Source organism: Lepisosteus platostomus, chromosome 13 (assembly GCF_059453375.1).
Source record: "Lepisosteus platostomus isolate fLepPlt1 chromosome 13, fLepPlt1.hap1, whole genome shotgun sequence".
Taxonomy (NCBI): Eukaryota; Metazoa; Chordata; class Actinopteri; order Semionotiformes; family Lepisosteidae; genus Lepisosteus; species Lepisosteus platostomus.
Genome location: NC_142623.1, coordinates 2,061,407 through 2,084,751, shown reverse-complemented (window position 1 = coordinate 2,084,751; position 23,345 = coordinate 2,061,407). Strand labels below are relative to the sequence as shown.

Below are 23,345 nucleotides of genomic sequence, written 5' to 3'. Positions count from 1 at the left end.
GTCTGGGTTTTAACACATTCTTTTGTCTTTTTGAGTGCTGTATATACTGTATATACAGTATATATATAAAAAAACAACCGTGAAGGTTCAGAGTGAGATCAGTAACGGGCTCAGCGGCGCTGCACGCCGGGAGGAGGGGGCGTCTCGGCCCGCGGGCTCGGGCCCTGGGGACCCCCCTGTGTAACGCATTCCGTGGTCAGCCGTTCATTTAAAACGTATGATTATCAATCTCAAAAGTATCATGTGGACGAGCAGAGCGCCAGGACACGAAGCCTTATGATAGGCTAAGCACGATCACCAATAAGGCGGGTTATACTCGAAGGAGAGAGAGGGAGAACGCGAGAGGGGAGAAGCCGCACTCCGCAGTCTCCGCGCTCAACAGCAGCGTCGATAAAACGTGAAATACGGTAATCACGAACGGCCAGGAGAAGCTGGAAAAGAAACGAACCATTGTTCCGCTGAGAGACAATCCCAAGATGTGTGAGAAGAGGAAAACTTTATTGTCGATAAAAGGCATCGGTTTTCCTTCACAGTTGCGTCTGATCAGCGCTTAATTGGCAGCAGCGTTATAATTCCACACCGGAGTGAGACCGGGGATATGAACAGTAGCGATTATCCTATTCGTTCATCTAATACATCAAAATAAGAATACTGTCCATCTTCGAAGGAAGAGCAGAGCGGAAGGCGGGTTAACCCTACCTAAAACACAAAATAGAAAACCCGGATTTCCAGAAGGGAGGAGTGCATATGAGCCTTGATCTCGGCTAGATTAGTCTTTCTTGTCTTTTTCTTGTGTTTTTTTTTGGGGGGGGGGGATCTTTTGGCTTGAGATTTCCCAACCCCGGGATCTGCAGGAGATGGTTCATTCCAGCTGCAGGAGCGGAGCCTCAATGCACTGGGATTTTTCTCAGCGCCGATACAAAGTGAATCTTCCCTTTCAAACCATCTGATAGCGTCGCTGCCAGATTTCTGCCATGAGAGCCTCTTTGAATTCGGAGGGAAGAGGACTGGTAAGGACTGCGTGTAGATGCTCTTACAGCGGCCCGAGGAAACTGGACAGACTGGGGATTTTTGCGCTAATGAGGGTGGAAGTGCCGGTACACTACTGGAGCCGGGTTCTCTTCTTGTACATGGGATTGCTGGCTTCTTCTGCGAAGGGTAAGTTGCCCATTTCACGTTTCCGCCAGCGGGAGAAGTCAGGAGCAGTACCCTGTGCGACAAGACGGCGTTTTTTGTGCTGTACGCTTGTTGGTTAGCGATGGCTGTTATTTACTGTCAATCCATCGTTAAGTTCCTCGGAGATAAATAGATTTGAAACACACCGGACGCATAACGCGGTGCCTCGGACATCCTCCATTATCTGGATACAATAGCTTATGTTCAGCATCCAGCGCGAATTCTCTGGTGAAGGCATGAAAGGGGTGTTAAGGGGGAGAAAACTTCCGCTGTACTGCGGTTAAAACCCCTTTTCGTTCTTATCTCTTTCCCCGTGTTTCGTGATATAGGCTCGTCGTCCTGCTCGGTCAGTGTAATAAGCATGGCACCCCGTTTACCTGTTTATAGACGACAGGTGCTTGTGCGCTGAAGGAGCGGTCGTGCACGCTGGACTTGCTGTGTCCATCTCATGTTGGTCTGTTCTGTCCAAGCCCGATTGTAACCCCCCCCCAACTCCACCCCCTCCGTCCTAAATGTGGTCGGGTTTGTGTAAAAACCTCCTATTCCTCCAATCTCTACAGTACACAGAAGACTGGAAGAATGGCAGAGATTCAGTACTGCGATCTTGCCAAAAATAGTTTTCTGTGTATGAGCGAGAAGAAGGCTAAGATGATGAACTTTTTGTTGTTGTTGCTGTTGTGTTAATAATATACAGTAGTAGTGGGGAAGCGGGTGTGTATAGGAGTTGTGGTGGTGGAATATGTCTGTATGTACAGTATGTGTGAGCTGGAGAGCGGAGAAATTTGTCCGCAGATTCTTAATAACGCACTCCAGTTATAGGCAGTGGCTGCTGGAGGCTGAGTTGGGTACACCATTCTGTTTGCTGAAGGAGAGATGGAAGTCCCTCCTTCAATCTCGTGTTGACACGATGGAGTTGATTTTTAAAATTAAACCCCCCAAGAGGCACGCGTCTACCCTGAGTTTTACAGAGCTTTTTGCCTGATTTTTAATATCAATACTGTGCGCCATAACTTTCCCATGTATCTGTATGAGGAACGCGGCTGGCGTTGAACAGTCGGGCAAACACTCTCCCGCGGAGAAAAGTCACTCTTTATGTTTACGAGCAGTGATTTACGTCACCTTACAGGCTCGTTATTAATTTATTGTATCGCATCCTTGACTCGAAGGCGCTGACTGTGAGCGGGACCACGGCCACTCGCCGCGCAGCGCTTGTGATGCACTACCCATCTGTACACAGAGGAACAAGGTCCGTCGTTTTGGATAAAACCACCAGCCAGATACCCTGATGGTGATTAAAGGCTTGATCTGAGATTTGAAACTGCACTTTCATTGGACCACAGTGTTACTTTCCAGCACTTTATTTAATAAACACGTCTTATGTTATTAAATAAAGTGCAGTTATTCAGTACTTCGTCAGTCGTTTAACTGTAACAAATACTATATTTGTATTACCGAATTATAGGGAATATACTGTATACAGTAGTTGATAATGGGGAAAAGAGGGCGGCGTGGCGGCTAGCCCCTGACTAGAGCTGGGACTCCTGGACTGTGACTTCTGCGCTGGCAGGTGGGTTTTCTCCGGCTGCTCTGGAGTCCGGAGACCAGCTGGGTGGCTCCACTGGTGCCATGCCTGCAGGTGCCCAGGGTGTGGTCCTGCCTCCTGCCCGTGCCCGGCTCCCACGAGCTTCCGGGTATAAAGTGCTTAAGGAAAAATGGATGGAATGACAGACATACAGTAGGAAAACATCAAACACTCTTCGTCCGCCAAAAAACAACACTTCTTTCTCTTTGATTTGTCAAAAATGCCTCCAGGATTATGATCTGTATATCACCTACTACTGCAAACCCGAAATAAAATAATGAGGATTCCACTTCACACACAGTGACTGTACGTGAATGCGCCCTCTCTCAGACGCCGCGGCTAGTCCTAGTCCCGTTGCTGTTGAAGAAAAACCGGAGAGAGTGGGTGAAGTAATAAAAAAAGAAAGAAACGCGTCGGAGTTCGGTGTAAATGCAAAGAAAGCAAATGCGAGATGTTCCTGTCACGGCAGCGATGGGCGGATGAATGGACTGCCTCCGTGTGAAGCGCTTTGCGTTAAAGCCGGAGCTCGCCGGTTCCTCGGAGCGCGCAGAAGGATGGAGGCAGAGACTGCACGTCGTCCACTTATCTGTTCAGAAGAGCATTACTTTCCTTAAACCGATTAATGAGTAAGAGAATTTGAAAGCCGCTTATTAATTAATTTCAACTGCGATTACAAAAGTATAAATAGCCTTATTGTCTCACAGCATATAGAAGCAGTGTAATTGCGCGTTGCCTTCCTCCGCGATTTTATTTGAATTCGCTCTCGCAAGCAGTAGCCTGCCTCTCCCGTTGTGCGGCACTAAAGCTTCGTTAGAGCCCTTTTCTCAGATGCGAGTGCTGTATTACAAGTGTGAAAATAAAATGAAGCTTAGAACTAAACCTAGTAAACTCGAAACCGATGCAGACGTGTCTTCTGCGCTCCTACAGTTAAAATCACTGAAAAGTGGCGTCTCCTGCCGAAAGATCTTGAATGTTCCTTGGAATTTGACAGCTGAATTGATCAGATAGATGCACCAGAGACAGTTACACCCAAACAAACAATCATATGATTGAAAATATAATTTCGTCAAATGGTATAATGTAAAACCAAAGACAAAAGTGCTTTCTTGTAACGCGAAAGTGTGAACAACAATGAACAATATATTGCACGTGTAAAAATATTTGAAAAAACCTGTTACTGTACATGAAAATACAAACACAGATCCAGAAAAACCGCAATATCAACGAAAGATAGAGGTATCCCACTGTAATCCAGTACTGTTCCTTGCTCCGTGATAGAGTTCGATGGGATAGGTTGTGAATGTGCAAGTTCTTGTGTCCATTTTCTAAGCGCTTCATCCAATTCAGTGACCCAAGGTAGCTGGAGTCTTTCCCATCAAGCAACGGGCACCAGGCAAGGTACACTCTGGATGGGACACCAGTCCGTCACCGGGCACAGATAGACACAAACACGTACTTACTCGCTACAGGTCCCAATTTTTCCAAACGCCCAATAACCTTTTCAGCATGTCTTTGGGCTGTGAAAGGAAACCCACATACTGTACGAATACAGGGAGAACATTCAAACTCCACACAGAGAGCCTCAGATTGAACCCAGGGCCCCAGCGCTGTAAGACAGCAATTCTCACTGCTGAGCCACCAGGCCCCCTGTGCTGGTGTCTGTGTTTGTCAATTTAATAGTGCTTAATCCTTAATCCGTGTTTGCATGCTGTGACACACAGTCTCAAGTTATCAAGGTAGAGGAGAATGTGGTCAAAGGTAAAATCATCCTAATCAGTGGAGTTTAAGTAGCTGTGGTAACAGAAGCATGTAAGTTAATGCACTTTGTGAAATCCTTTTGTCCCACAGGTCACCTTTGTCTCTCTCCTTTTCTCCTTTTTTCACTCTGGAAGGTCTCTTTCCTTCACAGCAAACATTTGTGTCAGAAAAATGGACATTTGCAATACAAGTTACTGTATTTTTCTGTCATAGTTTACCGATGTTATGTCTTGCACTTAACAGAATAAGGAATTTAAATTTAAATGTTTCGTCAAGATATATATTTAAGCAGCAGCTGGAGTTGTAAATGCATTATTTTCTTGGTTATGCCTTCGATTCTCAACACAGTCCTCATTGATGCAGAGCTAGAGCAGAGAGTCCAATTAGTTGTGCTGTGAACACGACTTACACATAATTATCCAATGGCCTCAGGTTTAGTAAAAGTTCACAGTTAATGGAATTCTTACTTAGACTGGTGTGCAGTGCTTCGTTTATATGCTGTGACATAAAGTAGCACATGTAAAACGAATGAGTCAAGAATTTAAAGACAAACTGCATCCCTCACCATCAAACACATCTACAGTACTGTAGCTACTCCACATGTTTTACAGGACAAAATAGTCTCATGGAATTGCTTTGTATCCCTGTACCATCGCCTCCTCCGATGTATAAAGATGGCATTTCTCAAGAAGAACACTTTAACCTTTACCTGTTAGTTTTTAGAGGGTAGACTTGCTAATGTGTTTAGCAAATTAAGGCAACTGGAAGTAATAGCTTTTCTGAGGAATCAAATCTTTATTTTTTTCCAACTTAATTTAGAAACACCTTTTGACATACAGTAAAGAGTGACAGGTGTCTGGCACAGGCCTTTGAGGTACAGTAGGTGGTTGAGGCTCCATCACTGGTTGTGTTCAGGCCAGTAGCTTTGATCCTTCCATTTGTAAATCTCATGTTCTCATGTTGTGATGCTCACCCAGCTGGATGGACACTGGGGCGTGAATGTAAGAGGCCAGAGTTCCTCTGATTTCAGATTCGTTCTTATTTATGCGTTTACCCTAATCAGTCAGGATTTCTCTCTGTCATTGATACAAAATTGGGTAATCATTTGCAGCTCTCCCTGTCAATATTGGGACAGTCTCTTTCAGAGTTGTGTTTTTACTTGTTAAATGAGCTGGTTGATTAATCAATATGGATTTGGTGGGCTCGATGAATTATAGGCTTTTCACTGTATTTTCTTTTCTATTTTTAAAACTCTCTAATGCACATTCCTTTGCAGACAGTTGGGTTGCAACAGAGCGCTTAATGATGCTGATCCACATTCCATTCACAAGAAATATTATATTATGAAGCAGTAAGAGTCAGCTTTGGATTCATTTGTGCAGTGAAGACTTTGCTGAAGAATTAATATTATGCAACAGAAAATCATGAACTAGGATAGAACATGACTTTAAATGGTTATTTTTACATAGTTTGCTCTGCATTATTGAATTTATCAGGCTATAACTCTTGGTTAAAATGTATAATTTTGCTGAATTGGTATGATAAGAATATGAGAGAACATGAAACATGATAAGAATACAAGAGACATTCCAAACAAAAAGAGGTACAGTATATGCAAATATCTAAAATACATAGGTGGTTTATATACTCTATATATACCATTTTCATTTTCCAGATACTGTTGGGCAACAGAAAAGCCAAATACATTTTAACATTGACAAGTTATAATGTAGAACTCTAATCAAGATATGTGATGTACAATACACTAGTAAAACATCACATACTGTACAATCTTGTTGCTTCCTGGGCTCAAAGGAATGTCCAACACTGACAGGATGAAAGAAAAGATAATCTTTTATTCTTTGATCAGTGAAGACTACAAATTTGCTTGATTTAAGCATTCAAAATTTTCAACAAAATTGTCAACAAAACCAACATAATAGACTCCTTCATAAGTTTACCCAGCACCAGTACAAAGCAATTACTACTGTATGTATGGCCACGGCAGAGTTTCTCAAATCCTTACCTGCTTGCAATGTGGCAAAGACATTTTAATTGCCTGCTGTGCCAGTGTTTTCTTGCGACAGAGTTGTTTAGAAAAACACAAACGTGGCATGGAATGGAATATCCAGTGAAAGCAAATTAAAAAAGGAGAGATTCCTTAAATATTTCCATGATGTAACTTTCGAATGTGGTGGAGTGGGATTTAAAAATATTTTTGTCTTTGTATCATATTCAGAGAATAATAGACACTCACAGTGATCCAGGTGCAGTCCAGTGGGAACCAATCAAAGAAAGACTCAATAAGAGGCACAGGATACAGGCGCCCTACTCCATGAAAATATATGCATACTGTTAATGTTTCGGAAACCAGAAGTCTTCACCAGGATGTTTGGCTGAACGGAAATCCTACTGTATATCACCTAACATTAATTCGTTATAGACATCACAATTGCGCTTTATGTCATTTTGTGACACACCTCAGTGTCTGCACTTTTATGTCACCTGTGAATTCATAACAAGTAAGCCCAATAAAATATGAAAAAGTAATTTTGGATTTTCTTGTTTAAATTGAAAAGAAAAAAAAAACAGTTGAACAGATGACATTTCTACGCAGCGAAAGACATTATCTAGAATGATCATGGCAGCGATGCAAAATTGCCAAAGGGGTGAAATTATTTCCTGTGAAGTCCGTGAGGGCGCGGGAGCTGTGGGTCTGGCAGAACCGTTTTCCCCTTTCCGCCTTGTCAAGGTGTGGAGTACACGAATGGGCTCAGCTTTCTGCTTGGGGCTTGAGCAGTACCGAGACCAGTGAGTGTGCCAGTCCAGGCTGTGCCAGCAGTGATCAGGTGTGGTGGGCAGCGGTTCAGCTCTGTAGGGAGCTCCTGTGAACTGGACATGAGACAGGGAGGGGTCTGGAGGGGCCGGGATAATACCACTACTACTATTACTACGTATTATCACATGTTTAACAACAACACTGAAGGGTATGGGGTAACACATTTAATATAGAACAGGTAGGGGCTGTGGCAGGCCGAAATAAACATTAATGTCAATTTACTTCTGTGACTGATGGGTGATTAGAAAGAATAACTGCTACATTTTTAAGAAACAGAAATTCTTTGCTAATGCTTTGTAAATTTACCCTGTTCTAGATATGTGTAGATCATGAAAATAACATACAAAACAAAAAAAACAACATCCAATGCTTTCTTTAGTCCCATGTTTAAAGAAATAACAACATGCTGTGTTTATTTTAATAGGAATGGGACTTTGGCAATAAAAATTGTAATTTACGAGGCACAATCTGACAGAAAAGTAACTAAAAATGTGAGGTAAGTCATGCAATTAGCAACTCAGGCAGAGGTGTGATATATTTGATTTGCTTACAGTTTGCCAATTCACATGCCAATAAAAGGAAAAGCAGAAAGAACAAGCAGTAAATGATTGCTAGAGAAAATTAGACAAGACCTCAATAAGAATGCAGGGTGTTTTTGTACAGGTGAGACCAAAGGTTAAAATCATGGTTTAAAAAACATTTTTCTTATGACCTATATAGTCTCATAGACTACAATTGTGCCTTATTGTGAATTCAACAAACCAAACAAATGAAGAAAGATAACAGAAAAATACAAGAGTTAGATGGAAGGAAATAGGGTTTTGGGAGCCAAACCCAGAGGAGATCAGTAAGTGAAAAAACAAATGGGTCCTGTTACAGAAGATAAGCTGGGAAGATATTTTCACTGATTGCTGTACACAGGTTTTTATGAAGGTGGAAAGTAATAATGTGTAATTGGTAATAAGGCAATCCCTATGAGAGCTAAATAATTTCAGCACACCAGAGGATGAAGTGTTGAAGGGACTAGGAGACTAGGAGAACTTCAAACTCAACAAATTGCCTAGATCAGATTGTGTTTACCTACTTGCGCTCAAAAAATGAGGGAAGGTTTTCAGAATTTACACACTAGGATATTTCCTAGGAAAAATGGCTCTTAGTGCTGGATATGTGTTTATTGATTGGGGAACAGCAATTAAAGACCAATCTGCCTTATCTTGATTATGTCTACAATTATGGAAGACAATTATAATAACCAAAACAAATAAAAAGGCAAAACCTAGAAATTAAATTAAGATAATATTTTCTGGATAAAAAATCAGTTAAAAACCTAATTAGAAAACAAAAGGTACTGAAACAGAGAGTTACCTCAGACTGGAGTGTGGTCATCCATGAGGTACCACAAGTATCAGTCCTGTTTCTAAGCCACATCAGTGATCAGATGCTGAAATTTTAGGTAAACTTGACAAATTTACAGATGACAAGAAATAATAGTTGTTGCAATTTTATAAATAGAATAAACAGCACAGGAAGACTTAAGTCTTCAGTTTAATGTAAGGTTAACAGACCTAAGCAGTAGAAGTGCTTTTTATAAACAGAGGACTTTGTCCTAAATCCACTTTCCAGGATGTGTTTGAAGCTGACACTGTGGGATCCATTAAGAAAGTCATGAACAGGATTCATGAGATCTACACCACCCCACTGGTACACTCCAGCTTGGCCCAATACTTCAGTTACTATGAGGCAACAGGAATCATAATCCTTTAATTATTTTCTGTTAACTAAAAAGATTGTAAAAGCACAGCATGCCTACTCTGTATTCTTTTATCATTATTATACATTTGTGTGTGTGTATTTCAGGAGATTTTAGTTTTGCTACATTTTCATTCCATGGACCTTTATGACAATTTAGCGTTTTGAGAAATACAGCTGTAGCTCCTCTTGCCTGTGCGGGTGAAGGGCTAATAGTCTTCTACCAGGGGTGATAATAGTACATGAAAGAAAGCTTCACTCCTGTCACACGCTGCACATGGTGTTTATTTTCCTTAATGTCACATTAAGCTGTCTGGCTGTTTAAGAAGGAAATTAGTTGCCTGCATTATTTTTATGGTGTTGACAATCTGTTTATTATCTTTGAACTCCCACTTGTGGATTTTGTGAAAATCCTGACAGAAGCCTACAGTTTAAGGCAAAACGTGATGACAGCTTTGTACAATAACATCTAGCGCCACTTCGAATTCTAAGCTTACAGCATTCAAAGCCGCGGTCGGGTCCTTGTGTTACATGTTTAACAACTTTTTAATTCCCCTCCCCTTCTCCTTCTTCTCTTGTCTGCCTTTTGAAGTTGGCCTGTTAGCTTCTGCTGTGTGTGCTTGGCATCCAGTATGGAGGGCGCGCTTACATAACCAGAGCTAACAAACACCATTCAGGAAGGAAAACACGCACAACGGAGGAATTCAGTGTCATTTCTGTAAGGCAGCGGACCTTTTAAGGAACAGGGAATGGTCACTACAATTGTGCCATTGCCAAATAACAGAAAGGGGATTTAACAGGAGACATCCACTATACACATCAGGACAGCTCTGTCTGTCATGTTGGGTCTCTTCCTTAATACCAGTAAGACATATATATTACAGAGAAATAGTTTAGCATGACATATTGCAGTGGTTTTCGTAATGCAGTTAACTTTGCAGCTGACTCTAAAAGTGCCTTATCCTACGGTTCACAAACACCAGTGACAGAGTCACAAATTTGGATGTCAGCGTGCAGTGGATGGTTTGCACTTGATTGTAAGAATCGCAGAGAAGAAGTCTTCGAAGAGGAGTCGGTTCCTCTTCAACTTTTCTGTGCATCGAGTCTGAGATAATTTGAATCTTGAAAAACTGCACTACTAGAGCATCGGCATTGAGATCAGACCATATACAGTACCTTAGAAACCCATGATTGCTAAATACTACATAAATGTACAGATATACAGGTACATGCTGGACCCCATGCACATGTACTGTGCAGCAATTCAGCCCAGCCTAAGAGTTTAACAGCCCTTTAAAAAACAAAACATGATTCCTGGTAGACAGATTTGCAGCTTGGCACCAAAACTGCTGCTTACAGGCTTTTGATTTTGATGTACAGGCAAGGGCAGAAATTCTAATGATATTCACATGTCATTAGACACGTAGGAGTCTGAGAAGAAGGATAGGTTTTGAAGGCAGTGATCTCTCTTTTATTTAGCACACAGAAGGTTTTGCGGACTCCATGTTGTCCTTGTGTTTACGGTAGTACTATTTGGACTTTTCCCCCTGGACTGTGTTATGCCTGGGCCTGGATTGAAGAGCCTGAGCTGTGGCCAGCTCTCCTGATCACTGCACCAGCTGTAGCCTGTCTCTCCCCACCCAGACGGGAACTCGGAAAATCTCTGTGGTTCACTCAGAGGGATTGAGACCAAACAAATCTTTGTCCTCTGAAGTTACACCTTCTTTAAGCTATGAAGTACATTACTCTATTTGAGCAAGTTATTATTAAGAGCAAGCCTGTCCGACCTGTTATCTCTAGATTATATCCCTGTGTGTAATATTAGTATTCTACTCTAACTTGTTTTGGAGCTCTAATGGAAGATGGAAGATGTGCATTCATTCATTCATATTTAATGCTGATCTTCACAAGGATCAACACAACCCAATTTCCAAGGGTGTGGGGAGGATCTTCTTCATCCTCACCAATGAAAAACAGCTTGGTTTATTTTTGTGGGACATCAGAACAATCCCAAACCAAGTCTTGAAAGCCATTTCATGCTCAGTCATGACGTTGCACATTAAAAGAAATAAAAAAATCTGCAAACTCCTTTTAGTACTATAATATGGGGATCTATACATCCTGTCCATTACGGTGCTGTTTAGTTCTTTCATTTTAAATTCTCTCACAGAGATCCCTAGGTTAGAATTAGACTGTAGAGAGGGATAGACAATTTATGTCACTCCCACTTCCTGGAGACCTGTCCTACTGTATGTCCCAGTTTTAACTTTCCTGTGTCCTCCTGTTCCACGCTTTCCACAGCTGGCAGACTATGGAATCAGGGGCTGTGGGAAGGGAGAGGGTGTTGTTCCTGGTGAGGTACATTATGGTGAAGATAAGATAAATGGAGGGGATATGACAAATGCATTTAGCAACATTAGTTATTTAATGCAATATCACCATCAAATAGTACTACTGGCTGGCTTTTATTAGCAAAGCTTGTTCATGCTGGTCATTGATGTATTAATAATGCTTAATGGACTGATTGACTGTTTATAAAGTGTGCATTCATTTCTAATTCATTACCCAATGGTCCTTAAATTTGAAGGAAGAGTGCGGCGTCTTTAGAAAATTGAAGACGTTAAACTTCACCAGTGAAGTTTAAAGGAATAAACCTATTGCAGAGCTGAAATAAATAAGAACCTTAAGCACAAGAGGTCATTAACAGCTGCCATGTTGAACACCTTCAGTACAAAGATGGCAGAAGCATGCGGCCTGTGAAATATGCAGCAAGCCAGCGCTGTGCCACCTGGTTCTTTGATACAGTGCATTCTAACTGTAGATGTGTTCTTTCCCTGCCCAGGTAGAGCTGAAGTCAGCATTCGCTTTCCTCAGGTGGTTACCAATATGATTTTATATTTTCGTTGCTATGAAATATATAGACCCTCGTCGGGTTACTGCAGAATTCCGGTCCCTGTCAGTGTTGTTGCGCCGTGTTGCCGTGACGTTAATTAGAGGAGCGCGGGAGTGACATAAAGCAGTTTGGAGACAGGGCAGAGTGCAGTGCTGGGAAGGACGACAGCAGTCAGAGCTGAAGCTGGCTCTAAGGGCTGTTATCCCTTGTAATCCCTCTCAGTGCCAAGCAGCTGTCACGCTATCCACCTCTATTAAGCGTTGACTCCTGGTGAGCCTACAAGCCTGCCGAGAGAGGGCTAATTCTGCCAGCTTGCTCACAGCCCACTGCCACACCAGTGGAGGGAGGATGCAACCTGCTGTTGGAGGCTGTGATCAGTTTAGTAGGGAATAATGAAGCCCCATAAAGCTGACGTGAGCCTTACGAGCTACCTGCTATCTGCTATTGACAACATAGAAAAAAATAAGCACTAATGCTCCTCCATAACATCTGCAAGTCATCACTGACATGGAAATGATCATTAAACGGGGCAACTGTGTATAATCGGAGGAACATCAATCTAACGTAATTTTCATCTCGATGTTATTAAAAACAAACCTTTTCCTTTGAACCGGAATTCCTAATTGACTAGTTTTCCTACCTACACAACAGCAGCAGAATACAATGAGAGACAACAGATCGTGTCGTCTTCTTCAGCTGCCCCTCCCTAATGAGAAGTGTGAATAAAAGAATCCTTTTCATGCGCTTCTCTGTCTTGAAGCCTTTCGTTAGATGTGCAGCCCTTGCTTTCATCCTCATTACAGATGAGCTATGAAGCGGAATCTGAGTCACTCGGATCCTTTGAGAAATGGCTTGATGAGGCTCTTAAATCAATAATCCACCAGCATCCAAGTGAACAAGACGGTCTGAGTGCCACACTCCTTGTTTTTAAACTTCCCTTGCATTTCTTAAAGGTTTAAAGCTTTGCACAAATGAGCAGGAAATAGAACTTGAAGGAAGAGGGTTGAGACTCGGCCGATTTCATTCTTGATTGGGTTTCAGTTTGTGAACATAAAGATTACAAACGAGAGGAGCCCCTTTCACCCTCCTATTTCATTTGGTTGCTGGTGGATAATTGATCTTGGAATCTCATCCTGAAATATGCTGTAAAGCTCCCTATTTTATGCCGTGAGACCTGTTATTTTTACACCCTGTGGGATACAGCAAGCAATTGCACTTTGTCCTTCAGACAACGCATTGTCTTCTTGCGCAGACCTTTTTAATACAGATTTTTAAATTGAAATCTAAATTTAGGCGCAGCAAACTAATGTTTGAATTCGTTTAAGACGAAAAGCAAATTACATTCATTCTTCTGTGTGAGCGAGTAGTTCCTTGTGGTCTAGCAAAATGGGAAGGCTCGGAGTGTCCCTTTTTCCTAGTAGAGGAGCAACATTGTTCCAGAAAGGAGGAGCAGCGGATTTATTTCAGTGCCTCTTGTATAGCTTCTGCATGTCTCCCTCTGTTACCATGGGAACTGCAATAAACTTCCAGGCCTGAATGCTGAGCAGTAAGCAAACAGCAAACAAGCTCTAGTTGGGTTCTTTCCAGTTTTGTCTCCCAGTAGATCCAAATAGGTTCAGCTTCAAAGGCAGAGGAGGCAAAACAAACAGAACAACAGAGCAACCTTCATTGACACTCCACACACCTCTTTGCCACTGGCCCTAAACAGCTTTGGCATTCTGCGTCAATAGAGAGAGGAATGGCCAGATTTTTCTCCTTTTTATATTATTTTTTGGCCTGGGATATTTATCATACTGAACTGGCAAGAATGTACTGTAGAGTGAGAGGAGGCCAATGGATATCTCATTTAGCTCCAGCCAAATTTACCTGAATTTCTTCATTTTAAAACTGGTTTGATGCTGTAAGATGAATGTATTTGCTACCTACTCGGGGTAAAGTTATTTAAAACATTTTTTGTTTGTTTTAGGAACTATAGTACTGACTTGATGAGGGAAATGGAATGGGAGCATTTTAATGATGGGGATTTTCTACAGCAATTAGAAAAACTACCTCAATCAATGTAGGAGGGAGAGGGCAAATGAGAAATGCCCCTACAGACCAGAAGTGAAAACTGGTGTCTTCTCTAAAGCACGGCTAGAACAAGCTAGAAGAAAGACATTTGTGCTTCTTATCTGCTGCAGAGATACCTCTCCCTGGAAACTCTTTCAATGAACTTTTCCCCAACAATCAGCTCTGAACTAGTCTGTTGGGTATAATTAGATTGGTGTTGTGGGACTGAAAATACATTGTGGTGGCTTTCAGCACCTCAGAAGACCATTTACTTAAGAAAGATGTATTCAATTAATGACTCAGTAATGTTAAAAAAATGTTTGAGGGGTCACACATTTGCTGGCTCTGGGGAAGCTGAGAGAAGAAACAGTTTTGTTTGACAAGGGTTTTTTAACTTGTGTTCTCACGTAACAAGACTCTGGGGCACTGACTGTGTTACAGAAGGTGATATCCTAGATAGAGCTGACTTCTTCTAGTGTCGGTGATCTGATCTTTCGGTGTATCTTCGCATAAAAGAGGTAACTGAGTACCAAACATGGTTGGACAGAGAAAACTTAGGAGCTTCAGGAGTAGTCACAAGAAGAGTGAATTTTTCGACATGGATTTGATTATACATGAAAAAACCAATGGAGACAAATATCTGTTGAGTGGTCATGTGTGTTCTGCCAATATCTATGATAAAGTATGTTCCAGAATCTTTGAATAATCTCTCCAGCACCCCTACACCACCATACACCATCCTCTCTCTCGTGTACGCTGCTGCCACGAGCAGGCCACTGAAGTCGTGAAGTTGCCTTTTTTGACCATTTTGTCCTTTTGTTAACTAATCCTGTCACGGGAGTCAGAACCGGCTGTAGTGCGTTGTTAAAGACTCTATGCTGGACGGTCTGGAGAAGGACATCAGGGGAAGATGCAGCAGGGCCAGGATGGGTTGACAGACAGGGTGGAGGCGACCAAGTACAAACGGGTCCAAAAAGGGCACAGTCAGTTATCCGAAAGCCAGGAGATACATCCAGAAAGAAGATGAAGTTAAAATCCCCAGGAAGGGGAACCGAGACCAGGAACACAGAACTAAAACCTTAACGGGACCAGGCTCTCTGAGCCCCGGACTCAGATGGTCAGGACGCCTTCTCCTCGGGCTTCTCCTGAGCCCGATGGATAGGCGGGCCTTCGGTTGTCTGTCTTCCAATGCTGAGCCAGGAGCTGCAGACACGCTAGGCTTACAACCAAAATACAAACAAGACGCACCAGGAATTAATAAAAACTCATCATAACAGGAAAGGGTAGGAGCGTCCTCTAGAGGAGGGATGTGGAACATAACAAAATACTCTTCCACAGTCATATGGAATCAACATGAAAGCATTTTAATATGGTCAAGTAGAGAAGGAAATCCTTCCGAGTTATGACGTTAAGTGGAAAAATGTTGTATGCCAAATTACCTCATTTAATTTCTCAACTTCCAAGTGAAACATCATCGATACCCTTCTTCACCACCAGTGAAAGTATTTAATAAGTGTGTACCATATGTAAATGTCATAAACATTTATGGTTTTATTGTATCATGTTTTTATATTTTCACTCCATACACAGTTCATTAAAGGTAAGGCCATTCATGTGTGTAATAATGCACATACAGTATACAGTAGGTGTTAAGGGGTAACTTTACGTGACTGACATCATTAATCCTTTTTCCTACAAATGGTGTAAAATCTTTCCAATACTGGGTAACCAAGTAGCCAACTTTTTCCAGAGCTAACAGTATTGGTCCCCTGGCCTACTGTACAACTGCAGCAAAGTCATTTGCTGAATTATGAAGTGTCAGAAATATTGCTTATTAAAATATATTGATTAGTCAGTGTTGACTCATTTTAATTTCTTTAACACTCATTTAATTTGTTTCTTTTACAAGATGAAAATACTGGTAATTCAAAAACAGTTGCATATTTTATTTTGGTTTACTCTGAACATGACAGTTTGAAGCTGAATTGAAGTGCTGAATTTATTTTTTTAAATGATGGGGAAAAAAAACATAAATAAATTCAGGTAAAATAGTTGAATATTCCAATTTTAGTTTCTTCCATTACATTGGTGTTAATAAGTAAATTAGGCCTTATATTTTCTCTGTACTCTATATGTTTTGATAATAAATGTGAAATTGTTACTGAAAAGTGAATAGCTCAGAAATCTCACCACCGTGAGTGGTGAAAAGAAAAAGCTATATGTGCAAATTCTGAACAAAAAAACAAGCAATATTCTGACCTATTTTAAGGTCTTCATTTTCAAAGCACCTTGCAGTCAAAACAGAGGAAAAGTGAACAGCTTCCTTTAAAAAGACAGTTAAGACAATAAGACAGATAAGGCAGAAGTCAGACATCTATGGGAACTTCACAATTTTGCCATAATGAAATGTCTGCCACCGTACATGTGGGTCTGACACCGGTGTGACAAGTTAATTTGCTTGCTTATGGAAATGTAGACCTGGTCCTTCTGTTTCCTTTGGCTCTGGAAAAAGACCCGGAGAAAACCTTCTGTACGTGTCCAGCATGCTCCTTATTTTTAAAGGCCACATGAAAATGACATGAGTTGTTTAATTGCTATTTCTGCTTGGAGCTCCTGTATTCATAAGGAATTTTGGCGGATGAAAAGCTGTATAGAATATGCACAATGACATGCTAGGATGCTGGGAGAGAATCTTTAGGAGTTACAATTTGGACAGTTAAGTAAAATATCTCTAGTGTTGATTAAAAAACAGTGTTGTTTCAAAATTCTGGAAAGTATATTCCTCCTTTCCCGAGTTTCAAGCTACTAAAAATAAAAAAAGTATTCTTCTGAATCACGTGACTGCTATTCCTAATTTTAATATCCATACCTGTTATGCACTAGTCATCTAGTATGTATAACTCTTAAAATAAAGTGTCAATTATTTTTGAGCCGTCTGTTGTACCAGAGAATAGAGATGGAATGTGGGTCTCGCCCTGAAGAGTTCTGTCAGACAAAACCTCAGCTACAAATCAGGACTGTGAATCTGCCATCAGGGAGAAGTTTTTATTGACACTACCATCCTTGTATCGTATCCTGTTGTTGCTATTTTCAGTGTCTGTCTTCTTCGGTTGGGTGTTAGTAGAATTTGTTTGAAGTCATCTCCAAAAGTAGGAGGATAGTGGCTCATATTCCAGTTGGTTAAGGTAGGGATGTACTGTAACATTCTATGAAAAGAAATTACAAAAAGATTAGGAGGAGTAGGTTCAGGGTGATAAGAACCTTTATATATCCATTCCCTTGGCAGGCCAAGCAGTATCATAAAGTCACAGAGTTAAGTGCAAACAAGAAATCCCACACACTTGTAAATATACTGATGCATGGACGTTTTTCCATACAGATGGATACTGATACCACTTTTGCACTGCAGTTATTTTTCCATCAGCCTCAGAACTGGTTGGCACATATCTTACTGCATTCATTGCTTAGATGCAAAGAAGGGTAATTTGAAACTCATCAGCTCTCTCAAGTCTTGGCTCTCTAGGGACATTTTTTTTAGTTTATGTATTGCTTTCCCAGGATGAGCTGGCAGGGCACGGAAAACTCATTTTTGTAGCTCTTGTAGGCAGACAATTCCATTGTGAAGGGGTAAAAAAGGCTGATGATAATTGAGTGTTCTTTTGGAGAATTGACCGGTACACTAAATTAGCAGCATTCTTTTAAGTGTTTACAATCAGGCACGGTGTCTTCATAAACCGATTGTAATTATATTCAATTATATTGCTGATTATGTGTCTTGCATTGTATTATGTTTCTTTTTCAAATAGAGTATAATGGATCCCTATAGCTTCATTAGATCACTTTCCTGTTTATTGTGCTATACAACTTTGTTACAATTACCTGTGAGAATCATGATAATTCAGTGTGCAGACTGTGATTCTTTTATGATTGCCACCATAGATAAAGGCATCTACTAACTAGCATCATTGCACTTTCTGTTGACAATAGACCACAGCCAGTGTATTGTAGCAGTACATACAGTGTACAGCATATACAAAAACATGTTTTTTACTTTTAAAGACAGAAATAAATCAGAGGAACAAGCAGATTGAGAGACTACAACGTCTGCATAGAAATAAAGTAAACTGTAGAAAAAATACTTTCTTATGTATTTAACAAAAATATTGTGTCTCCTATACATCATTTATACTGTTTGTCGCCATCATTTCCAGAGGTAAAGTTTTATTGAAAACTGATCAAATTTTTGTTGTAATCGCATAGGAGTCCCATGTGCTTCAAAATGCAGACTGAGGCACTGATCTGTGGGAATGTCTCTTATAAAACCATTTGTTTACACTCTTGGTGTATAGAGCTTCTGTAGGAAGCCCACATACAGCGTTATTGAGCTATATTTGTTCTAACACAATACATCTTCGTTTGAAAATGGGATTGACGTGCTCCATATGAATGATAAAATAACAGGCTCGGTAGATGGCCAGAAGAGATGCATTATCAATATCTATCGTATGTTTTCCTCCGGGAAGCAGTAATAGAATGGAGAGGGGACCTTATTATTACTTAGACAATAGCAGGCCTTTCAGAGGGATTCAAAAGGGAAATTAAAAGGCTGCTGGGAGAAAAACCAGAAGTGCCGTTAAGCTTACCTAAAGAAAAAGAAAGGCTGTGTTGACTCCTTTTTGTCAGTTTTACAGTATATATATGCATGTGCACATTGTAGAAAAGAAAAAGGAATGTTATGCTAATATCTGTGAGAGAATAAAAAGGGCTTGATAAAAGCAGGTAGATGAAAGGGTCTTAAATGATTAACAAAAGCATACAGTATAATGTTTATGCTCCAGCCATGCCTCTGCACTGAACAGTCAGTGCCCGTTAGTGCACTTGAAGAGCTCATCAAAAGGCCAATCACACGATTTTATTCACATAGAGTAGCTGGGAGATTTTAATATTGATCTTCTAGGACTTCTAGGACAAAACTCATGGTTTGTCTTCACGGGAGCACAAAGCAATGCATTGTGGTAAAGAAAAGGTTTCAGGTTTGGTAATGCAAGCAGGGAGGCACCAACAAGATATTAGCCTGTCTTAAAATGCAGGGATATAAAATTGCCCACCTAACCGAGCAAGGGGAGATGGGAATGCTGTTGTGTGAGTGTGTAAAAGTGTGTGAAATAAAAACCTGTCCTCCAATCATGAGCCAGGCTGTCTCACTCAGTGTAGTGCAGCAGATCTCAAGGTCTAAGACTATGAGACCACGTTGCCACGATGTTACTTCCCAAGACTTCTAAGATGGTTCAATTCTTTTTTAACAGGATGCCAAGCTTTCTTGTCCCGGGTTGGATATTCACAGGTCTCTGAGAGACACACTACCATACTGTAGTTCACCTGTCTTTCAGCTTGATTCACTTTGCTACATGTCATACAGTATATGTCATTTTAGAAGTACAGTGCTGAGGTGAATTCATATCTTCATTGTCAATATCTCCAGCCTTTGTGTGGTCATTGCTGTATGGAGACTTTCAGTTCTTCCATATCTTTCCCTGATGTTCTCCTTGGACAATCCATTTTTCTTCTGGAACTGCCATACTACACCGCAGCATTGGCTTGGTTCTTTGTCCAGCAATCACACCTTAAAAATGGTACCAATGTAATTTGTAATATTAGATGTGGTTCAATTGCGTTTTCTTGCATGAACATTAGGAACACTAGTTTTTCAAGGAGTAGTATATGCAAATCTGAAGTCAAGCAACAGTGTCTGGTTAACATGTGCAGGACTTACATAATGTCTCTGTTATACAGGTCACAATAATTTGTTGCCTCTAATTTCATAATGCGTTTTATAAGAATGCTAAATGATTAATTTATACGCTTTGCTTTAATAAAATATGCAACCAGAGCAACATGCACAGTCTGTAAATGCCTAATGCATCAATTAGTTGATTTCTTCAGTGTGCAGAAGAAACATTGCATTTTAATAGTTATGCGTTTATTAGTCTGTAGCTGGTTGGCAATCTTTTCAAGACAATCATACTTGCAGCCATGTTTAATTGTTTGCCCATCCTACAGTATGTACTCTCCAGGAATGAAGAATAAAGTTAATGCTCTTTCTTATTTTCGATATTTCAGATTTTCAGTTCCTTTCTTTTAACCTTTCTTTTAGGGACCTAAATAGCTCTCTATGCAGTGCTGTGGTATTTCCTTCTCAGATTTGTGCTTTTTTTTAAAATCTGATTTTATTTTGTGCTCAGGTCTTTTAAAACTATGCTAAATTTTGCACAGCAGCAAAGTAAACATTTTCTATTTGCATGGTGTAATATGAGATCAGATTAATAGAGTGGACCTTCTAATGTTTGGTGAAACACATTTCCTGTACTGCATTTTCTGATAATTGAAATGTTTCTAGTATTCATGCTCTGAGTTAAATGCTATGTTCTCTTCTCCATTCTTAACTTTTAATCATGCATTTTCCTTTTTTTTTCTTGCTCAACATAACATAACTCTTTGGTGCCTTTTCTGGGTTTAAGGCTGTAAAACCGTCGACTCTGAGAAGGTCTGAGAGCGCTCAGGCTCTCTGCTCTCCACATTGTTGCCTTTTTACCATTTTTAACATTCATGGAACAGTCGAGATTCAGCCCGACACGCAGGGGAGAAGAGCAGCCGGGCTCTTAGAGGATGGTTATCATTAGTTATGTCATTTACATAGCGTTCTTTCCATCGGGTCTGGACAGCATGAATATGCAAGATGGTGGGGGGCAGCAGCTGGCTCCCGAGCAGACTGTAGAGGCGATGGTGATACTGCACCCCAGCACTTTTACAGTCACAGATGGACCTAAGCAGTCCTCTTCCACCTGTTACCTTGCACTGCTTTGCAGTAGCTGACATCCTTTGGCTCCTTTGCCTTTCTGAAAACACATCAAGGGCACTACACTTTGCTGAATTTTGTTCTGTTCTGTTAAGCACTTAGCCTTGTAATGGACAGTAAAATAGATTAGTTATGTGCGATAACAAAATTGTTTGTTAATTTTGGAAATCTTTCAATGTTTAAGGTCAAAGTTGACATGAATAAAGGACAACCTTTCTGGAAAAACACTGTAAATGTTCCACTGTCTCTCATGTCTATCTGTCTATCTAATTAAAAGATGTTCAGAGCCAAATTTACCTACTGTATAACTGCTGATTGCTGAGATAAGTGATTCTGATTTAGATGGTAAAGACTGAGAGCAGAGCTATATTGTTAAATGGTTAAAGCTCATTTTTCTAATGTTGATAATTGTCTTCCTGCTAACGTAAAGGTGAGGTGAAGATATTTAAATATTTGATTCACGATTGATGCTTCCCAGTTTTATGACTGCACGTGAGCATAACTTTGATTCTGAAAGTCCTGCATTTTATTTCATTTTACTTTTTTAATATGTGATTTTACTGTTATAAAAAGGACTGCTTATTGCTTATGGCTAAAATGTGACAATTTTCTAACAACATAGACAAAAGTTTTTATTAGTATCTCCATGCATATGAACTTAGGCCCTCAAAACCTTTACAGATTGTGTGAGAGCATGTACTGTAGAAATATATTTTGTGTGATGACCAGTGGTGAAGACAACAATGACTATAATACCTTGACCTGACCTATGAGTCACCAGACTGAGTGCCTGATAAAATGCTAAACGTAGGCCCCTGTGTCTCTGAGCCATATTGTGTCCACTTTACAGGATGAGATCAAAGGCTTTTTCAAAACCTTGACCTCACCTGGCCATCAAATTACTGCATGTTCTCTACTCTTAGAAAAGCATAGTAAATAGATGCGTTTGTTTCGGAGATGAAAAATTGCTGAAGGAAATGCTGCTCTGTCCTGCTGTTGTCTTCATTTTGCTGGACTGTTTTTCATAGCATTGCGTCCAGCAAGATTCTTATTTAAGTGCCTTAAGCTAACATGTTTAAGTTGTAATTGTATATTTCAATTTCCAAGGAGACACACGCTAGAAACAAGCAGCAACACAGGATGTTTTTTGTTTTGTTGAATCAAGTTAATTAAGTAATAATTTACCTAACTTGTCTATCAAATACAAGGCGCTGAACTATGGCAAATGCTGCAGAGCACACAGACATACAGAAGCTGATGAAGGGTGACACACAGTATCAGTCAGCTGTGGATAAAAAGTCTCGTGTGTCCTATTGATACTGCTGCAAACATGGAGTTGCGGGTGTAAATTCGAAACTGGCTGAAAATTGTTTCCAGTTGCATAATGGGTTAATCAACGCAGAGCACTAAGCTATTTGGTATCTATAATTAAATGTTACCAAATGTTTCATAAATGTGTTACTTGGAGATATTCAGCTACAAATACACCAGAATTTTTACACTTTGCTTCACAGCAATGGCTGATGAGTTCCCAGATGGTAAGTGACCTCTGAAAATTAAATCCTTCCAAAAAACGTGGTGCTGTTGATGGAGGAGACTTTGTGAGGGGGTTATATACTAAACGTGCCTAGACGACTCATTTAAAGGAATCAGTGATATGCAATGCATTTCATGAAGTGTTCATTTTCTTGTCATCAGGCTGCTTTCCAAATTGTGAATTTGGAAAATTTGGATGTACTGATGCTCTGTTTGACGTCATTTGTAGACTACTTTCAGACTAAGATCTTTCTAGCTTTATTTTAATAAATGAATCATGAAGGATGGTGTTAATCTGAGTAGGATAGAAAAAATACATATTTTTCAGTGTGCACAATTTAAAAAAATAAGATTGATTTTTCTCATAGCATGTGAGATGCAGTATCTACATATACAGTATATGCACGCTTTGCCAATTATTTGCATGAAATCCCCCATTTGTGTGAGCTATGTTTCTGTTAAGCAGAATTTATCTGGATAGATGAAGGGAACATGAAATGAAGTTATTTTTCACTCAAGGATATGTAGTGGGCAAAAAAAAAACACAGAATAGTGGAATAGGTGAGAATTTTGGTTGTGGAAAAATTCATCTCATATGTGCTGGTCAAACCATGCGTCACTAAAACACCCACAGTAATCAGCAGCTGCAGGAGATCCACAGTGGCCACTTTCTTCTCCCATGTTAATATCACGTCCTAGCAGCCTCACATCAAATGATGGGCAATGAGTATGATCTATAAATTTAACACAAGACTCTTCCAACCTCCACGCCACAAATCAGCAGCAATCTGAGGGATGAGATCGAATTTGCTTCTTCTCACTTGGAATTCTCCTGTGGCTTTCCGTCATGCCTACTGCATAACATGTGAAAATATATATCCCAGTGTGTTAAATCTGCACAACATGC

At 40.4% G+C, this 23,345-nt stretch overlaps 1 protein-coding gene across 1 annotated transcript in view; it reads left to right on the top strand.

Moving 5' to 3' along the window:
* The first annotated feature begins 173 nt into the window (after positions 1 to 173).
* Positions 174 to 23,345, top strand: part of csmd2 (CUB and Sushi multiple domains 2) — a 269,206-nt gene continuing 246,034 nt past the window's right edge. Inside the window, exon 1 of the mRNA XM_088602480.1 lies at positions 174 to 1,158. Within this exon, the coding sequence (XP_088458606.1) occupies positions 975 to 1,158 (184 nt within the window). The 5' untranslated portion in view covers positions 174 to 974. The remainder of the gene's footprint in view (positions 1,159 to 23,345) is intronic.